The 19,127-nt window shown below is 34.3% G+C and overlaps 1 protein-coding gene across 4 annotated transcripts in view; it reads right to left on the bottom strand.

Annotated features, from left to right (window-relative positions):
- XRCC4 (X-ray repair cross complementing 4) overlaps nt 1–19,127 on the bottom strand; it is a 269,968-nt gene that overhangs the window by 37,863 nt on the left and 212,978 nt on the right. For 2 of the 4 annotated variants that reach the window (XM_054488109.2, XM_063664951.1), the window contains exon 8: nt 189–1,033. The exons of the other annotated variants lie outside the window; for them this stretch is intronic. In XM_054488109.2, coding sequence (XP_054344084.1) covers nt 994–1,033 — 40 coding nt within the window. In that variant the 3' untranslated portion in view covers nt 189–993. Of the gene's footprint in view, nt 1–188; nt 1,034–19,127 lie in introns of those variants that run through there. 4 annotated transcript variants of the gene reach the window in all.

Raw genomic sequence — 19,127 nt, 5'->3', positions numbered from 1 at the left:
AGAAATAGGTACAGAAACTATATCTGGAATAAAGGGCCTACTTAAATTAGTGAGCACAAAATAGTGGTATGCATTATTTTAAGAGTTTAATAATATATATAAAACAGATATAGATACAACTTTTTGTTCTGATGTTTGCTCCATGAGAAACTCTACCAAAATGACTAGATGATAAATTTTGTCGGTAATTTTTTTATGGTTGAAAGTCTTTTATTGCTGACATTATTATACTTCTCTGATACAAAATATATTTATAAATTGAAATTAAAATATTTCATTTCCTGTGGCAAAAGGTTCTAAGGATTTTTTTCTATTTTTTAATTGATACGTAATAGATGTATATATTTTGGGTACACATGTGATAATTTGATACATTCATATAATGTATAAAGATCAAATTAGGGTAATTTAGATATCCATCACCATAAATATTTGTCTTTTCTTAATGCTAGGAATATTCAAATTAATTCTCTTCTAGCTATTTTGAAATTACAATATTGTTGATTATAGTCCCCTGGTGATCTTTTGATCACTAGGTCTTATTTCTTCTACCTAACTGTGTGCTTGTACCCATCAATCAACCTCTCTTCATCCTCCGGCTTCTTGTGTTCTAATGGCAGCCAACGTGGATCACTCTCACCGGCCTGCTAGAGCCCAGTGCTGGCTTTCCCACGACTTTTTGAGCATCAAATTCCTTATGTGTATTAGTTTCTTATGGCTAAATTACCACAAACTACCACAAACTTGATGGCTTAATACAATAAAAATTCATTCTCTTACAATTCTGGAGGCCACAAGTCTGAAATGACTGTTGTGGGGCTAAAATAAAGGTGTTGGCAGGGCTACACTCCCTCCGGAGGCTCGAAGGGAAGATCAGTTTCCTTGGCTTTTCCACTGCCTAGAGCTTCAGTTCTTGGATCTGTTGGCTCACGTTCTCTTCCTCCTTATTTAAAGGCAGCAGCTTAGCATCTTTTCTCTCTCATTTTGCTTCCATCACATGGCCTCTTTCTCTGAAGTCTCCTTCTTCCTCCCTCTAATAAGGAAATTTATAATTGCATTTAGAGTTCATCCAGATAATCCAGAATAACCCCTGCATCTCAGATACTTAATTTAACCACAGCTGCAAAATAACGTTTTACCGTAAAAGCTAACATTCACAGGTTCTAGGGAGTCACTCCTGATTATCTTTGGCGACTATTATTCAGCCTATCGCATTATGCCTTCCTCTTTCACATGTCACCATATGAGGTAACATATTCATAGATTCCAGGCATTAAATGGAAATTGACGGCTTTTCTGAGGGGGATGGGGAAGCTTATTCTGTTTGCCGCAGAAAGGTACACAGAATAAGTGTGAAAATATTATATAATAATAATGAAACTTATAGTACTGCCAGGAGGCTCTTTTTCTTGATCACCCTCTCCATATCTGGCCCATCCTCCTTATTTAGCTCTGACTCCTGCTGTTCTCCTAGAGAAACCTCTCACTGGAGCCAATTAAGCCTCTACAAATTAGTAAACACACGGAGTAGATCCAGCCTCCCTACTTTGGCTCATCTTGTTCCTCTTAGTTGAATGGCCTCCTCCTCCTCTTTACAGCTTCAGTCCTCTCCCATTAATGCGGTGACCAAAAAATATTCTTACTGCTTCCTAAAATCTTCCCCCATCACTACAGCTTAAAGGGATTTTTGAGATCCTGTAGCCAGATGCCTTTACCGCATAAGATATAAGATCTTGGGCAGTTATCTTTAAATATGACTGCATCTTTTATCCCCAACAGAAATGTAAGCTCCTGAGGTCAGACACTCTATTTTATATTCACAGGTGGTTAATTATTTGTCATTCCTGAATATACTAAAAGAAAATTTATACTATTAAGCATAAAAGAATATTTTGAACATGTTTATATTTTCTCTAAATGTCCCACAACATAAAGATTAGTTTTTAAAATCTTACTAACTTGTGGTACTTTCACATTGTACTTATACCAGTCAACAACTGCAGAGATGTGATAGATGGTATATTTTAAAAATCCCTTTTGTTCCTAAAACCTTAATCCTTTTTTTTTTTTTTTTTTTTGAGATGGGTCTCACTCTATCGCCCAGGCTGGAGTACAGTGGCGCGATCTTGGCTCACTGCAACCTCCGCCTCCCGGGTTCACGCCATTCTCCTGCCTCAGCCTCCTGAGTAGCTGGGACTACAGGCGTCCACCACCACATCCGGCTAATTTTTTGTTGTAGTTTTAGTAGAGACGGGGTTTCACCGTGTTAGCCAGGATGGTCTCGATCCCCTGACCTTGTGATCCACCCTCCTCAACTTCCCAAAGTGCTGAGATTACAGGCGTGAGCCACTGCGCCCAGCCTAATCCATTTTCTAGAAGACCCACATATAATTCTGTTCAAAAGCATATGGAAACCACATTCCCTTAAATGTTAATAGAAATGGCTTAATAAAGCCCAGTGAAAATTTCAGTGTTGGTATTTCAATATTTGTTAAATTAATATGATTGCCATGCATAGCCTATATATACATATATATATATATATATGTATTTTTTTTTTTTTTTGAGACGGAGTCTCGCTCTGTCACCCAGGCTGGAGTGTAGCGGTATGGTCTTGGCTCACCTCCCGGGTCCACGCCATTCTCCTGCTTCAGCCTCCCGAGTAGCTGGGGCTAGAGGCACCCACCACCACGCACAGCTAATTTTTTGTATTTTTAGTAGAGACAGGGTTTCACCATGTTAGCTAGGATGGTCTCGATCTCCTGACCTCATGATCCACCCACCTCAGCCTCCCAAAGTGCTGGGATTACAGGTGTGAGCCACCGTGCTGGGCTGCAAATTATATTTCTATGGATGACATTCTCTAAAGATTTGTTCCTTGCTGTGCAATAAATGAAAAATATGGTTCTCATGTCATGAATTCCTACACGAGTATAAAAATTTGAAATCAAATTTGGATATTTGGATTAAAAATATTAGATAACAGAAATAATTATGAATTAAGACTAAATCGGACAAATATTAAATAATTGTGCAATCTAAATATTAATGAGTGATTTGTGATTATATACGGAGTAAATGTTAGTTTGAAACATTTTATTTTAAAAATGTAACTAGAATTATATTTACTGTTATTTTAATTTTGGGAAATATGTATTTAATAAGAATCCTTTCTGTTAGGTAAAACACATGCCAAATATTACAAGTACCTACATGTTCTTAGAATGTAAAGAGGAATATTTTTAAAGGGAGCCTTTGAATTAAGGACAAAACCTGTACAAAAGTGTAGAGAAAATTTGGCACTGATCTTTCTTAAGAACCTGGAAAGTTATTTTGTAAATGGCTAAATCCACCTATAAAATAAGATTTCTATTCCCCCAAAATATAAATGGTTAAAAGTGGCCCAATTTTATAATATGTTATTAACTTATTCCTGCATACACAACTTTTCATGAAAAGATCCCACACCAAATACTATTCTCTCCATCCATGTGCTTGTTTCTATCCATTCATCTCTCCATGATATTTATGTCTATTATATTAAATGAAATGGAATGCTGAGAATGATTAAATACTTTCTTAGTAATATGACTACACAAGAATTTCTTACAGGGCTCAAGCTTTGTTTTATTGATGGAACACTTTCTTCAAATGAAATATTGTAGGTATCTTCTAACAAGCAAAACAGTAAAAAGTTGAACTGCCCTGGGAATGAGGGAGAGGCAATAGGAGGAACATTCTCTTATTTAACAACTTTTTTCTTGGTCCTCCAAAATACATTTGAGGAATTTTTAGGGCTCCATAGAAGAGGAATATATAATATGTTCTGGTAAGATACAGAGTATATTGTGTGCTTCATAAAAACTTTTGTCACAAAACTGAAAATATAAAGTTCAATCGTTTAGTGTTAATGCTAAGCTATTTGATTATTTCATCTGGAATTTTCTGTCTGGAATTCCATATGGTTCTAGAAAGCCAATATTTACAGTATGTACATGTAGTAAACAGGTGTATACATAAAATGCTTCCTTGCTCTCACCTTACTTTTTCAGTTCTCTCTCTCAACCTTCCCAGTACATGCTATGTTCCAACTAAAAATAAATGCTTTCTGCTCCTAAATAATTGTTTTTTCTTTCTATCTGTGCTACTGAATTTGTCATTCTCTGTCAGCGATTCTGCCTTGCTTCCACCATTCACCAACTCAGATTCTTACCACTTGGATGTAAAGCTTTCTGATAATCACAACTAACTGTGGCTTCCAACTTGGTCTGTGACACTCTGCTTATGAGTCTCTTAAAAGACTTTCAATTAAAAAGCATTCTCTTTATAGTTCTCTTAAGACACAAATCCTATTTTGCCTTAAGAAATATAGATTTTGTGAATTTGTTAATCCTTCAGCTAAATTGTAAGTATATTCAGGGAGCTATATTAGGGAAAGCTGGTAGCCCCTGAGTGTTGAATACAGTGTGGAATCTGTCAGAACTGTTTATGGAAGGGCCATAGATAGAAATATTACCTATTCTCTATGACTCTGCCCCTCCAAGCATCAAACAATTGGCAGGAACAATGTATGATCACTGTCTAGAACAAATGAGTAAACATTACTAGTTTGAATTAATAAAATTAAAAACCCCATCAGAATTCCTTCAGCACTTAGCGTATTTGTCTATTAGCAAGAAAGTGTGCACTGGATTCAGATACTTTAGAAAGAAGTCTTGTACTTTTCAATATTTGGCCAGGGTGAGGCTAGACTATGTTAACAGGGGAAAGGTGAAGTGTGTGCTTACTCTGGCATAGTAAGAGGCTCTGAATCCCAAGCACAACCAACTCAGACTACTTATTCCCATGGAAATAAGGTATGACCACAGTTGAACAATGAAATATTCTAGAGAGTTACGAAATTTCCCTTCCTCTGTTCCTCCTTTTTCTTTCTGCTTTCTGTTCTCTGTTCTGTTCTATTCTGTGCCTCAATGAGAGGGGAAAAGAAGCCACAAAAACATGAGTCAGAGTTTCCAGCATCTCTAATGCAGTCACTGCCCGGGCTAAAGCACTTCACTGAGGCAGGTTCCTGTTGCCCGATCAGTCCTATCGCTGGAGTCAGGGAGGGACAGTGCTTGTGTGGCTCTGCTCACATCATCCACTCTTCATCAATGCTATGTATTGCTTAATTTGAAAAGCCTAAACCATGCAAATTATCAAACAACAATGGCTGAGAACTGTATTACTGCCTTTCTGTGGTTTCCATTTGCTTATGAAATTATTCATGTTAACATCTTAATTATTTGGTGCTTTAAAAGTCATTCTTAAGAGAAAAGTATACAATTCTGAGATTTACTTGATAACTTGAATGTTTATATTGTTTTGCCCTATTTTAAAATGTGGCTAGGAAATCTCACATGAAATTCAATAATGTTCTCTGATTTTATATACTGAAATGTTTTTCTCTTTGTATTTGAAGTGAGATGAACATACCAATGACTAATTAATATTGAGTAAATTTTAATGTGATGGCAAATTCTATGGTTTTTCGTAACTACTCATTTTTCTGCTCTGTGATCTTCATGAATATGTATGTATATCTGTTTGTATGTGTGTGTATATATATATATATAAAAGTACTGATTATGCATCAGCCCATATAGGTATCATAACAGTACTTGACGAGGACCACATGTTTCTATTCACAAGAAATCTGCAACCTTCAGTAGAGAATTCACTAAAATGTTCTGGGCTAAACTTGGTATAGTTAACAGTATTTTTAAAAACTGAATAACTGAGCAAAAACTGTTGCCTAAAAACTATTGCAAAATATATCCTTATACTTTCCTGACTTGATAAACAGAAGCTGCAGATCAAAATGTAACATCTTTGGTGATCATCCTGAGAATCAGTTCTCATTGTGCTGTGATTCTGAAGAGATTATTCCAAAATTTCATGGATATTTTTCGTTTAAAAAATACTTGATATCTTCTTTCTCTCTTTTAATGGATTATGTTTGAATGTTTAATTATTGAGACTTTGTATAATTAAGCTCTAGCTACAGTCAGAGAGTAAAACATCAAGAAGAGTTAGTTACCATGGAGCTGGGTCAGGAGAGTAGATTTAACCTTCATTCAATAGCCACCTCTAGGAAGTAAACACTTTCTCAGCCATCCTTTAAGGGATTATCTTAATGAAATTGAGTTTTACCAATTTTATATTTAAATTAATCCAGTCTAAGTTAATATCATGGGCCATGGTGTAGGGCAGAATTTTCCAAAGGGTATTCCTCAGAACAGAAATTCTTTTAAGTGTTCTATATAATAAAAGTTCAGTTACCCAAGCATTTTGGGAAACATAACACATTTTAGACTCTACTTTGAGATTTAAATTACATATCCTAAAGGCTCTGAGTTTTTCAGGTAAGAAATATGTCTAATTTTTACTTAGCATTTCCTAAATTTATTTTACCACAAGATACATTTTTCTCCCTCTGCCCCAATAACACTCATAAATATCTTGTAAAATTGATCTGGATTAGATAAAACAAAAAAAAATCTGAAGTTACTGTGGGCTTTAGTTAACAATAGTGTATTAATATTGGTTCACTAATTGTAGTAAATATACCACACTGATGTAAGATTTTAATAATAAGAGAAACTGAGTATGAAGTATACGGGAACTCTGTACTATCTTCTCAACTTTTTTGTAAATCTAAAACTGTTCTAAAAATAAAGCTTATTATTAAAAAATTTGAAAATGCCGATAGGATATGAAATAACACTAAGATAAGAGTTAAGAAACCTGATTTCTAGTCTTAGCTCTGCTGAGTTGCTTCTGGGAGACCTTGCTTAGGTAACTAAAACTAAATTACTGAAACTTTATTTTTCTTCCCAATAACTATAAAATGGTACCAAGACATGAGAGTTTGTTTGCTTCTAATTTTATTTTGTAACTCAGAAATTCAACTTCAGTTTAGTAATTCAATTTAGCAGATATTTTTAGGTAGATATACTAGCCAATTTAAGTGCTTTAGAAGAAACTTAAAGCAAATTAGTCTTATCCAACTAAATACAGAATTAGATTACAGTCTTATCTAACTATTAAACTTATGAAAAAATCAATAACATGGAAAATTTATAGATAAATATTACAGAAGCAAAGCAAAGGTAAATTTGATCAAGAGTTTCTCTAAATGACTACATGTTTGTATGGATACTCAAATCTTCATTTTCTGGTAGAAGATAACTAAAGTAATAATCACAGAGAGTAGATTTGTGAACAAATTAAAATTCTATATATTAATAAAATACCCACATGTCAAAAGACATTTGTAATAACCAATAGATGACACAGAGGTGCCTAATACAGCCTTATAGGTGTATTCTAATATCACAGAGCAAAGGATTTTGGTAGAATTCAGGTAAGAGAGCAAATAAAGAGAAAAGAGTCACGTGTCTGGTTAACTCAAGTCTGATGAATACGAAGATCTTTACCAAGAAGCTGTTTAAGGCCAGGTGCGGTGGTGCACTCCTGTAATCCCACCTACTCCAGAGGCACGAGAATCACATGAACCTGGGAGGCGGAGGCTGCAGTGAGCCAAGACTGCACCACTGCACTGCAGCCTGGGTTGACAGAGTGAGACTCCGTCTCAAAAAAAAAAAAAAAAAAAAAAAAAAAAAGTTGTTTAACAGCCCAGTAATTTTGGGCAGATGATTCATGTGATCTTAAATAAAAGTACTTGCATTACTTTTACAGTTTCGGATCGTATCTGTGAACTGTGTTCTAAAATACTAGATAATTAAAAAATTTACTTATGTCATATTTTAAATTACTTTTGTTTTAACCACTTCTAGGTAATCTGTGATTTTTCTATTTATCTATTCCTCACCTCACCCCAATTAGGCCAGTTAATTAAGAGTTGACTGGAGTTGAGTGCAAAGTCATTAGTTTTACCATATTTTCAAAAACTGTTCCCTTATTTGCCATGCATCTACAAACATTGTCAATGTTTTCTATAATAATATTTGTAACCATTTTTTGAGCTAGAAATTACACTCATTTGGATCATTATCTTAGATCTTTCTTCCTCAGTTTATTCCATATAACATTACCTAAATATAAGTAGTCTATGTGGTGCTGCCTCTCTAAGTGAATTTGCTGTTGTATTATTTGTATTTTTTACTACATTATACAGTATTTGAGTTTTGGAAGTTATAGAGGCATGAAATTAAATATATTTTAATTGACTCATTTTTAAAAAGATTTACTATAAGAGTAATCTCTCTCTTTTACAATTTGGAAGAATTGTAAATTGTTGTTACTACTTTCCTTATAATTTATTATTATACCACCACAATTGTCATTAGTGTTTCTCATAATAAAAGCATTCATTCACCAACCAACATTTATGTGATCTTATGTGATGGCTCCTACACTATAGGATAACTGTTCTTACAAATGTACAAATGTTTTGCTTTGATCCTATCCCCTATAAGATACATTTGAAACTTTTCTCTGCACATAAATAAAAATATCTTTCATTTTATTTTACAGCTAGGGCAACAATATAGTATAGAGCATACTTTAGATTCTTAATATAGAGTACTTTAGATTCTTACTACCCAAGTTTGACATCTTTTTTTTTTTTTTTTTTTTTTGAGATGGAGTCTTGCCCTGTCTCCTAGGCTGAAGTGCAGTGGCGCCATCTTGGCTCTCTGCAACCTCCGCCTCCCGGGTTCAAACAATTCCCCTGCCTCAGCCTCGCAAGTATCTGGGACCACAGGCTTGTGCCACCACACCCGGCTGATTTTTGTATTTTTAGCAGAGACGGGGTTTCACCATGTTGGCCAGGCTAGTCTCGAACTCCTGACCTCAAGTGATCCACCCGCCTCGGCTTCCCAAAGTGCTGGGATTACAGGCGTGAGCCACCGCGCCCCGCCTGACATCTTTTGTACTATTTATTATCTGTGACTCTGTGCCTCAGTCTCCTCATATATAAAATGGGGATACAAATATTAACTATCCCACTGAATTATTATAAGGATTAAAAAACGTAATGCATGTAAAGCACTTTGAGAAGTTGTTACACTGTAAATCCTTAATAGTGCTAGCTATTATTATATTTGTAGTTGATGTTATTCCTCCTCATCCCAAGAACCCTAATGAGCTGTTCTCCATGAATAAGATCTTTGTTTTCTATTAAACATAAAATCGAGGGTTTCCAGGCAAGATGGCCGAATAAGAACAGCTCCTGTCTGCAGCTTCCATTGAGACCAACGCGAAAGCCAGGTGATTTCTGCATTTCCAACTGAGGTACCCGGTTCATCTCATTTGGACTGGTTAGACAGTGGGTGCAGCCCTCGGAGGGAGAGCTGAAGCAGGGTGGGGCATCGTGTCACCTGGGAAGCGCAAGGGGTCGGGGAACTCCCTCCACTAGCCAAGGGAAGCCGTGAGGAACGGTGCACTCCAGCCCAGACACTACACTTTTCCCATGGTCTTCGCAACCTGCAGACCAGGAGATTCCCTCGGGTGCCTACACCACCATGGCCCTGGGTTTGAAGCATAAAACTGGGTGGTCATCTGAGCAGACACCAAGCTAGCTGCAGGAGTTTTTTTTTGGTACCCCACTGGCTCCTGGAACACCAGGGAGACAGAATCATTCACTTCCCTGGAAAAAAGGGGGTAAGCCAGGGAGCCAAGTGGCCTTGCTCAGCGGATCCCACCCCCACGGAGCCCAGCAAGCTAGGATCCAGTGGCTTGAAATTCTTGTTGCCAGAATAGTCATCTGAAGTCCATCTGGGACGCTCGAGCTTAGTAGGGGGAGGGGCATCTGCCATTACTGAGGCTTGAGTAGGCGGTTTTCCCCTCACAGGGTAAACAAAGCCATGATACCACAAGTCTACAGTAACCAAACGAGCATGGTACTGGTACCAAAACAGATATATAGACCAATGGAACAGAACAGAGGGCTCAGACATAACACCACATATCTACAACCATCTGATCTTTGACAAACCTGAAAAAAACAAGCAATGGGGAAAGGATTCCCTATTTAATAAATGGTGTTGGAAAAACTGGCTAGCCATACTCAGAAAACTGAAACTGGACCCCTTCCTTATATCTTATACAAAAATTAACTCAAGATGGATTAAAGACTTAAATGTAAAACCTAAAATCATAAAAACCCTAGAAGAAAACCTAGGCAATACCATTCAGGACATAGGCATGGGCAAAGACTTCATGACTAAAACACCAAAAAGCAATTGCAACAAAAGCCAAAATTTACAAATGGGATCTAATTAAACTAAAGAGCTTCTGCACAGTGAAAGAAACTATCATCAGAGTGAACAAGCAAACTACAGAATGGGAGAAAATTTTTGCAGTCTATCCATCTGACAAAGGTCTAATATCCAGAATCTACAAGGAACTCAAACAAATTAACAAGAAAAAAACAACCCCATCAAAAAGTGAGTGAAGGATATGAACAGACACTTCTCAAAAGAAGACATTTATGTGGCCAACAAACATAGGAAAAAAAGCTCATCATCACTGGCATTAGAGAAATGCAAATCAAAACCACAATGAGATACCATCTCACGCCAGTAAGAATGGTGATCATTAAAAAGTCAGGAAACAACAGATGCTGGAGAGGATGTGGAGAAATAGAAACACTTTTACACTGTTGGTGGGAGTGTAAATTAGTTCAATCATTGTGGAAGACAGTGTGGCAATTCATCAAGGATCCAAAACCAGAAATACCATTTGACCCAGCAATCCCATTACTGGGTATATACCCAAAGGATTATAAATCATTCCACTATAAAGACACATGCACACGTATGTTTATTGCAGCACTGTTTATAATAGCAAAGAATTGGAACCAACCCAAATGCCCATCAATGATAGACTGGATAAAGAAAATGTGGCACATATACACCATGGAATACTATGTAGTCATAAAAAAGAATGAGTTCATGTCCTTTGCAGGGGACATGGATGAAGCTGGAAACCATCATTCTCAGCAAACTAATACAGGAACAGAAAACCAAACACTGCATGTTCTCACTCATAAGTGGAAGTTGAACAATGAGAACATATGGGCACAAGGAGGGGAACATCACACAACGGGGCCTGTTGCGGGGTGGGGGCAAGAGGAGGGATAGCATTAGGAGAAATACCTAATGTGGATGACCGGTTGATGGGTGTAGCAAACCACCATGGCACATGTATACCTATGTAACAAACATGCATGTCCTGCACATGTATCCCAGAACTTAAAGTATAATTTTTAAAAAAAGGACACACACACACACACACACACACACAAAAGATAAAATTAGTGTGTCATAATCAGCTATATCCATTTAATAAACTTTGCCTGTAAGGTTATTCTATGTTATACTTTTAGTACAATTCTTGCTAAGTTTCAGAAGCTTATGAAATTGAATGCTTGCATCCAATTATATAAAAGTTTAGGTGTTCAGCTAATATCTCCTGCTTAAAATAACTAAAATTGAAGAAAGAGAGAGAGAAAGAGAACATACATACACTTTTTTTTTCTTAATAGCACTGGAGAGCTAGTGAGGTATTTTTACAGACTTGGGAAGCACATCACGGAGAGACAAAGCCTAGGGCCTGTCCAAAGTGGAGAGTCTAATAGGAGACCATCTATAAAGGTGGGACACTACTGACTCACTTTGTAACCAAAAACTATGTTTGCAAATCACTTGGGTATGTTTGCAGCCCAAATTAATATAATTCATGTAGTTTTAAAACAAAACAACCTCAAATCATTAAAGTGGTCCCATAGTGTACGTACATAGCAGAAGCAAAGACAAATATTTTTCAGGAAAAACATCTTCATACTAAGCCTCAAAGAATTTCCACAAGTAATTTTCCATGAAATGGCTATCACATAGTAAATAATCACTTCACTCATAAAGAGGCAAAGCACATAAGTAAGAATAGTAGAAACAAAAGCAATAAAAGTTGGTGGTGAAGATTTCAAATATTATAACTAACAGACACAGCAATAAAATAACCATGTTGATGATACTTAAAGAAATAAAAGATAAGCTTAAAATGATAACAGGAAACTATAAAAATGACAAAGCACATTTGAAAACAACACATGTAATATCTAAAAATAAAACAGATGATACTTGAAATTCAAAATGGAATGGTCAAGTTTAATAGAGATTAGTTGCTCGTATTTGAGAGAGAATTAGAAAACTGAAAGAAAGGCTAGAAGAATTATGGAGAATTCAACATAAAAAGTCAGAGTAACAAACATAAAAGAGAGGTTAAAATACATGGAAAATAGAGTGAGAAGATACAACGTAAGTCTAATTGGAGTTACAAAGGAAGGGATAGGGAGAATGAGGCAGAAGAGCTATTTAACAAAAAATGGCTGAGAAATTTTCAGAACTGATGAATTTCACCAAACCTTCACCTCAAAAATCACAAATTGCAAGCAAAATAACTAAAAAGAAACCTACATTTTGTTGTATCATATCAAAGCTTCAGAACACCAAAGACATAAGAGCAATCTTAAAAATAGTCAGTAAGAAAAGATGGATTACCACCAAAGGAGTGACTGTGAAACTGTTGGCCAACTTCTCAACTTTCTATGAAATTAAATCTTTGAATGCTGAAAGAAATAACTCAGAATTCTAGCTCCAGTAGAATTTTTTCCAAAAATCAAAAGTGAAATAAAGATATTTTCAGTCCACTAAGATTGGGAAGTTTGCTTCCAGTGGAACTTCATTGAAGGAAACGCTAGAGAATGTACTTCATGCAAATGTAAAATAATCTAGGATAATAAGGCTAAAAAGCAAGAAGAAAAAAATGAAAGCTATAAATTTTCAGATAAATTAAAATGAGCATTGACTATATAAAATAACAAGAAGAATGTCTTATTCTTTAGAAACAGAGAATTAAACTTTCTCCAAGGACATAAAAATAACATACACGTTAGCAGGTTACTTGGAATTAAAGGAAGTTAAGGGAGCTAACATTTAAAGGAATTAATGTCTTCCAAATCAGAAGACTCCTGTTTGTTGTCTGACAAGAGCAAAGGGTACTTGGTTGACTTTATACTTTCATAAGTTAAGAGAGCATGTTGTAATTTAAGAGAAGATACTAAAAGAAGAGAAACAGTGTATTTCCTCCAAAATAGAAAAGATAAAAACTACCAGATGAGATTAAGAAAAAATCCATTTAATGTACTATGCCAGAGAGATTTCTAAAATGTAAGGACACATAAAGTTAGAAAGTAACAAGGGTGAAAAAACAGATATACCAGGGAAACACTAATCAAAAGAATGCTCATGTGGCTGTATTAGTATCAGATTAAACAGACTGAGATAAAAACATGATAAATACTGAGAGTCATTTTATAATAATGAAAGATTCTCTTCTTCAGGAAGATAAAACTATGTGATCAAATTATACAGCTTTAGATTGACAACTACAAAGAGATAAGGGAGATTTTACCAAATTTCTTTTCATAGGATAAACAGAGGGAAATGCGTAGAATGCGGAAAATCTTAATAACAAGAGTAATAAATTTGATCAATTGAAAAAAATACATATGTATATAAAAGTTCACCCAATTGTAGACAGGCTTTTTTTTCAACACACATAGAACATTTATGGTGCCATAGACGGTTTTCAACAAACTTCAAAGGACTGGATTCATACAGTGTGTAATTTATACTGTCATTTATATGCTTTATGACTTTGTTGAACTTATTTAACCTCTCTAAGCTTCAATCTCCTAAAGTGCAAAATGGTAATGATAATGATAATATGCTTCTGCTGTGTAAGGCAGAGACATAAAGAAATGATGCATTAAAAGGTCCTACATGGCAAGAGAAAAAGTTTGTATTTTAAACCAAATACATTTCAAATAGGAATGGCATAAATTTTTAGAAAGACAAAATCTTTTGCTAATGATTCTGTTAATCTGCTGTTTACGGCAGCAAGGTGGAGACTTGCTTGGAGATGGGAGCAGAGAGCTGCAGTAGGAGTAAAAGATAATAAATAAGATGAGAAATAATGAGAACTTGAAGTGCGTATGAAAAGACATATCTTCACATATATTCATGTTTCTATTTAACAATTTCAGTACCAAAGAGAAATAACAAAAACTAGGCCTACTATTATACTTAAGTCACATATATCTAAGTCTACTTTTAAAGCATTATATAATCTTACTCTATAATATTATTTAAAATTTAATAAATTTCACTATTAGGTATTTCTTCTTCACAACCAAGCTCCAAAACAAAAATACTTGTTATTTCTGTTAACTGATATTAATAGCTATTTAAAATATGTATTGGTGTATTCATTTAATAATCGTAGAAAACTCAAGAGAAAATGTTCCTCCTAAGCATCCTGTTTTGAAGAAATTCAGTTTGGAAATGCACATGTGGCAAATACTAAACAAACTTCTCTAACTTCTCTACAATCCTCATTAACATAAAATTTGGCTAACATATAAAAGTACGTAATTTAAATTTGAATAGGTGAAGTTAAAATTAATCTTCACAATACTTCTGTGTAGCACAAACACTCTATACAAAAGAGGTTCCTCAATAACTTAGTCTTGTTTTAAATTTTTTATCATTAAATTTTGATCTGTTACATAATATTTAATGACACTAACACTTTTAGTATAATTCCAAATTGGTAAAGATTTTTATTTTTCGAAATGTTACCATATTCAGTTTACTTATACTTTGTTAAGAAATTCTGCATTTATATGCATATATAAGATTGCCCTGTAATTTTCCTTTCTGTTAATAATATTATCTCCCTTTATTATCCAAGATATACATTCTTTATTTGCTCAAGGTTTTTGTACAATTTGAATGATCCATTCTTTGCAAGTCTGTTGGCAATTGTCTATAAGATTGCACCGAATTGTTTTTATTTAATGGGAATTTTTAAACTGCTTCTTCACGTATTTTTTTCTAGTAATTTGTCTATTCTGTTTAGACTCAAGTATATTGGTATATAATGTTCACAGTAATCTCTATTTATAATTTTAATCTCTGTTACTTTTTTCTTACTAATATTACTTTTCCCATGTTTCAAATTTCTTTCCTTTCAAAATCTCACCAAAACAATGTTTTTAATCTTTCCAGAGGGCCAAATTTTTAATTTATTGCTCTTCTTTAATTTTGTTTTTCACTTTAATTTCTGCTCTCACTTTCACAACCTCCTTCCATCTAATAAAATATAATTCATGTACCGCAAAAAATAAAATAAATAAACTTTTTATCATTGACTTAAAGTCCATAAATGGTATTAAGCATGATTTAAATTTAGGGGCAATAACATCTGGCTAGTGTAAATGATACTAATAAAAACAGCTATGGCAGAGAGTGCCATGGTGGCATATCCTTGTCAAAGAAATTCTTATTTCTTAGAGAATCAATGTATTGTTCATTTGTATGTCCTATGCAAGACTGTCATAATTAAGGTGAAAGCAAATGAGGTTTATTCAAAGTGAAAGAGTGTGTTGAAATAAATTAAAGTGTCAGAATAAGATGAATAAAACAGGCCAAAGGGAAAATGTGACTTCAAGAGATTTTACACATTGTCTCTGTTGGTCATTTTGGAAGTCTTCCAAACATTACATCAAATAAAGTCAAACTCAAGAGAGATTTGTAACTTACATACTTAATACTTTGGCATAAAGCAGTGGTGCTAAATATCTCTGGTTGTGCTATTTGGAAAGGAGAGACGAGGAAGAAAAGGAGATCAAGGTCATGCTTATTTGCTGCTTCCCTCTTATCTCCCACTGGAAAGCATCAAACTCTATCTTCAGTCTGATAACACAGTATCCCTTTCATCTCTCATCTGGATTACAACAGCCTCCTAACTGGTCCTCTGAAGTTCTACTCTTGGCCACTTTTAATCAATCTACCTTAGAATAGAAAAAGTGATCTTCTCACAATGTAAATCAAATAACACAGTTCACTCTTTAAAACCCTGCAAAAGCTTCCCAAAGTATACAGAATAAATTCCAAACTCTCTCATTTTGGCATCCAGGCTCTGCATGATCTGGATCCTGCTTACCTCTCCATGCTAGATAGGCTTGTGCATGTGCATATTTGTGCGTGTGCGTGCGTGTGTGTGTTACTTCCTGTGTATGCTTCTATCTAAACATGGCCAGTTTCTTCCCACCTTGGAGCCTCTGCATGTTCTTCTTTCTTCATGGAATACCTCACCTCTAAAAAGATGAGTACTTTCTGTTTACATGCAGCTTAAATATTACCCGCCTGGAGTCCTTCCTGACCATCTTACCTAGGGCAGATTCATTCCGCACTTCCCTATCTCAACTCCCTGTTTGTTTCCCTCATAGCATATATCATGGAGTACAATTATTTATTTTATCTGTCAGCTTATTTATAAAGTTTTTCCCCTAACATGTAAGCTCTATGATGACAAAGTGGGTGCCTTTTCTCATGGCATCTTATTATATACAACATTTTATGACAGATATGTAAGGTAGATTATTCTATATGCATATCATTTTTATTTTTTTCTCACTTACAAACACTTAGGAAGACAGTGTTTCAGAAAACATGTTCCATACTGGTAAGTGATGTTCAGTTAAAAGTGGTTTGGTGGTCAAATAATTTTTGCAAGTGCTACTCACTATATGTCCCTCTTGAGAGTTCATGACGCACATTAGTATATGAAAAGATTTAAGAAATCCTTTTACTTTTACTCAGTGCATTGTTTCCTATATTTGAAGAGTCTGCAAACTCCTCACTCTCTTCCTTATTTAGCATTTACCAACCTTCTAAGATATAATGCTTAACATAAAAAACTTTGAGAAATGATGCTCCAGAACTCCAGGGAAGCACTATTTGTCTACTAATTTTGCTATTAACCTATCTAAATGGATTCAAGGATTTTTATCATATCACCACAGGGTGCTTCCAAGAAACCTCTTATTCCATAAAATCACACTTTAAAAAGTGAGTGCTAGAAAAAAAGCATTATCATAAAAGCTAAAGCTAACTAAATTTACATGAACTAGTAATACATCACTAGTAAATTATGAATACCTAAAATTCAGGCCTTATCCCTGATATTGTATTTTATGTTTTATTTTTGATACATGATCTTTTAACCATAACTATGTTAGTTTTATTATTATTTGCCTATGAACTAATAAGGCAACCAGAAGTCTTCTCAATTAATTCCTAAAAAGCTACTGGGGTAGACAGAATTTGCTGCTAATGGCAATCTGCACCCACGATTCTCATAAGACACACTAATTCTTTTTAGTAAAATATTACATAGCTATCCAATGCTCCTAAAACATTTTTGTTTAGCCAGTTCACCAGAAGTTTAACTGACAGTCATGAGTAATTGGAGCACATGACTTTTCAGAGTACAATACAGCTAAAGTAATCGGTAAAGCTATTTTTATCATTCTATCTTTGAACTATTTCATAACTTTATATTTTTTTGTTCAAAATACCAACATTTTAAATTTCTAGAAATTCAACAACTGAATCTATCATCCTCATTATCTTTTAATTATATTTCTTTGGCACAAAATACTATTTGGCAAAAAATGACCTGCAAGTTCCTCTTGTGTACTTAGAAACTTTTGTACAAATACATGCCACTCGTTAGAATGCAAGTGTATCTGGTTGCTACCAACAGATACTATTGAAAATTAGTCATGGTCATTTTCTTTTTGTCATAATTTTGTTCTTTAGTACTCAGAGTATTTAAAGCACTGTTTATACCTATTTATGATTAAAAGAGAGAGAGAAAAAAAACAAAAGTCAAACTCCTTGAACATTTTGGAAAAGAGATTTTATTTTTTTATTTTATTTTTTTTTTGATTTTAAAAGAAACCAGAAGAATTAGTTAGCTATTAATGTCATTGGTACCTACAATTTTTAAAATAAAACCAACTTTTTAAAGAATACTGATACATAAGTTATTTTTATAGTTTTAATTTAAAAGTATCTTTTGCAATCTACTCTGTTCAAAACCAGAATTGCTTCTGTACTTGTACATTCTTTTTCTTATAGGATCTGACGTAAAAACACATTCATTCACTCATTTATCAATTCAAAAAAATCTGTTGCACACCTTTCACTCAATGTACAAGTATCATGCTAAGTGCCATGAAATACAGAAAATGCAGGAGTGCTATCGCTGCCTGAAATTTACAAACTGATAATGGAGGGAAGACACATACATAAATATAGGGCGAAATGGGTTCAATATTAAAGGATGTGCTTAGAAGCCTACAAGCTCAAAGAGAAAAGAGAGATTGTTCTCATGATTTCCAAGAAAGTCTGATTAGAAGAGGTAACTTTTGATGGGTTAAATTATAAAAGATGTGAAGGAATAAGAATTTTCAAAGACAGCAGTTTAAACAACAACAAAAAAAGACAGAAAAAGAAAAGAGGAAAAAACAAATGTGAAGAAATGTGAAGGGATGAATGGATGAGATGACAGATATATGTGAGTAATTTCTGTAAGTCCAACTTGAGAAAAGCACTGATAGGTTAAGCATAGTGTAGTATTATACTAGGAGTTAGAGTTGTTGACTTTTGGTCATAGAAAAGAATATCATTTCCTTCGGAAGGGAAGAAAGACATTATGGTGATACATAAGAGAAATATGACTGGCAGTAAATAAGAAAGAGTAAAGAATGTCTACTACAGGGTTCACAGCTAGAGACAAAGTCTCTGGTCTGGGAAGAAAACAATGGGAAGGTAGTCTTAGTCAGCTGACAAATCCTGAGTTCCACATCCTTATTGACATGTAAAATTATAATTGTTAAATAAAATTACATTGAGTAAAAAAAAGGTCTATAATAAATCTCATTGTTATTTCTATTGTTTATGACAATTGTGACTAATTATACCTAGATTACCATATACAGAGATTTAAAAGAGCATTTTATCCTGTCATCACATCTACAATAAGATTAAGACTTAACTTCTTCTTTTCATAAAAACTAAGAGAAATCCAAAATGTAGTTTTGTCATCTAATCTAGAAAATAAATAAGAAAAACACATATTTGATTAAATTATGAATTTATTAAAAAAACCATTTAGTTAATATGCTATTGCTCAAACAACTAAGTTAAAAA

This window comes from Pongo pygmaeus, chromosome 4 (genome assembly GCF_028885625.2).
Source record: "Pongo pygmaeus isolate AG05252 chromosome 4, NHGRI_mPonPyg2-v2.0_pri, whole genome shotgun sequence".
Taxonomy (NCBI): domain Eukaryota; kingdom Metazoa; phylum Chordata; class Mammalia; order Primates; family Hominidae; genus Pongo; species Pongo pygmaeus.
The sequence above is the reverse complement of the archived record's forward strand: the minus strand, read 5'-3'. Positions and strand labels throughout refer to the sequence as shown.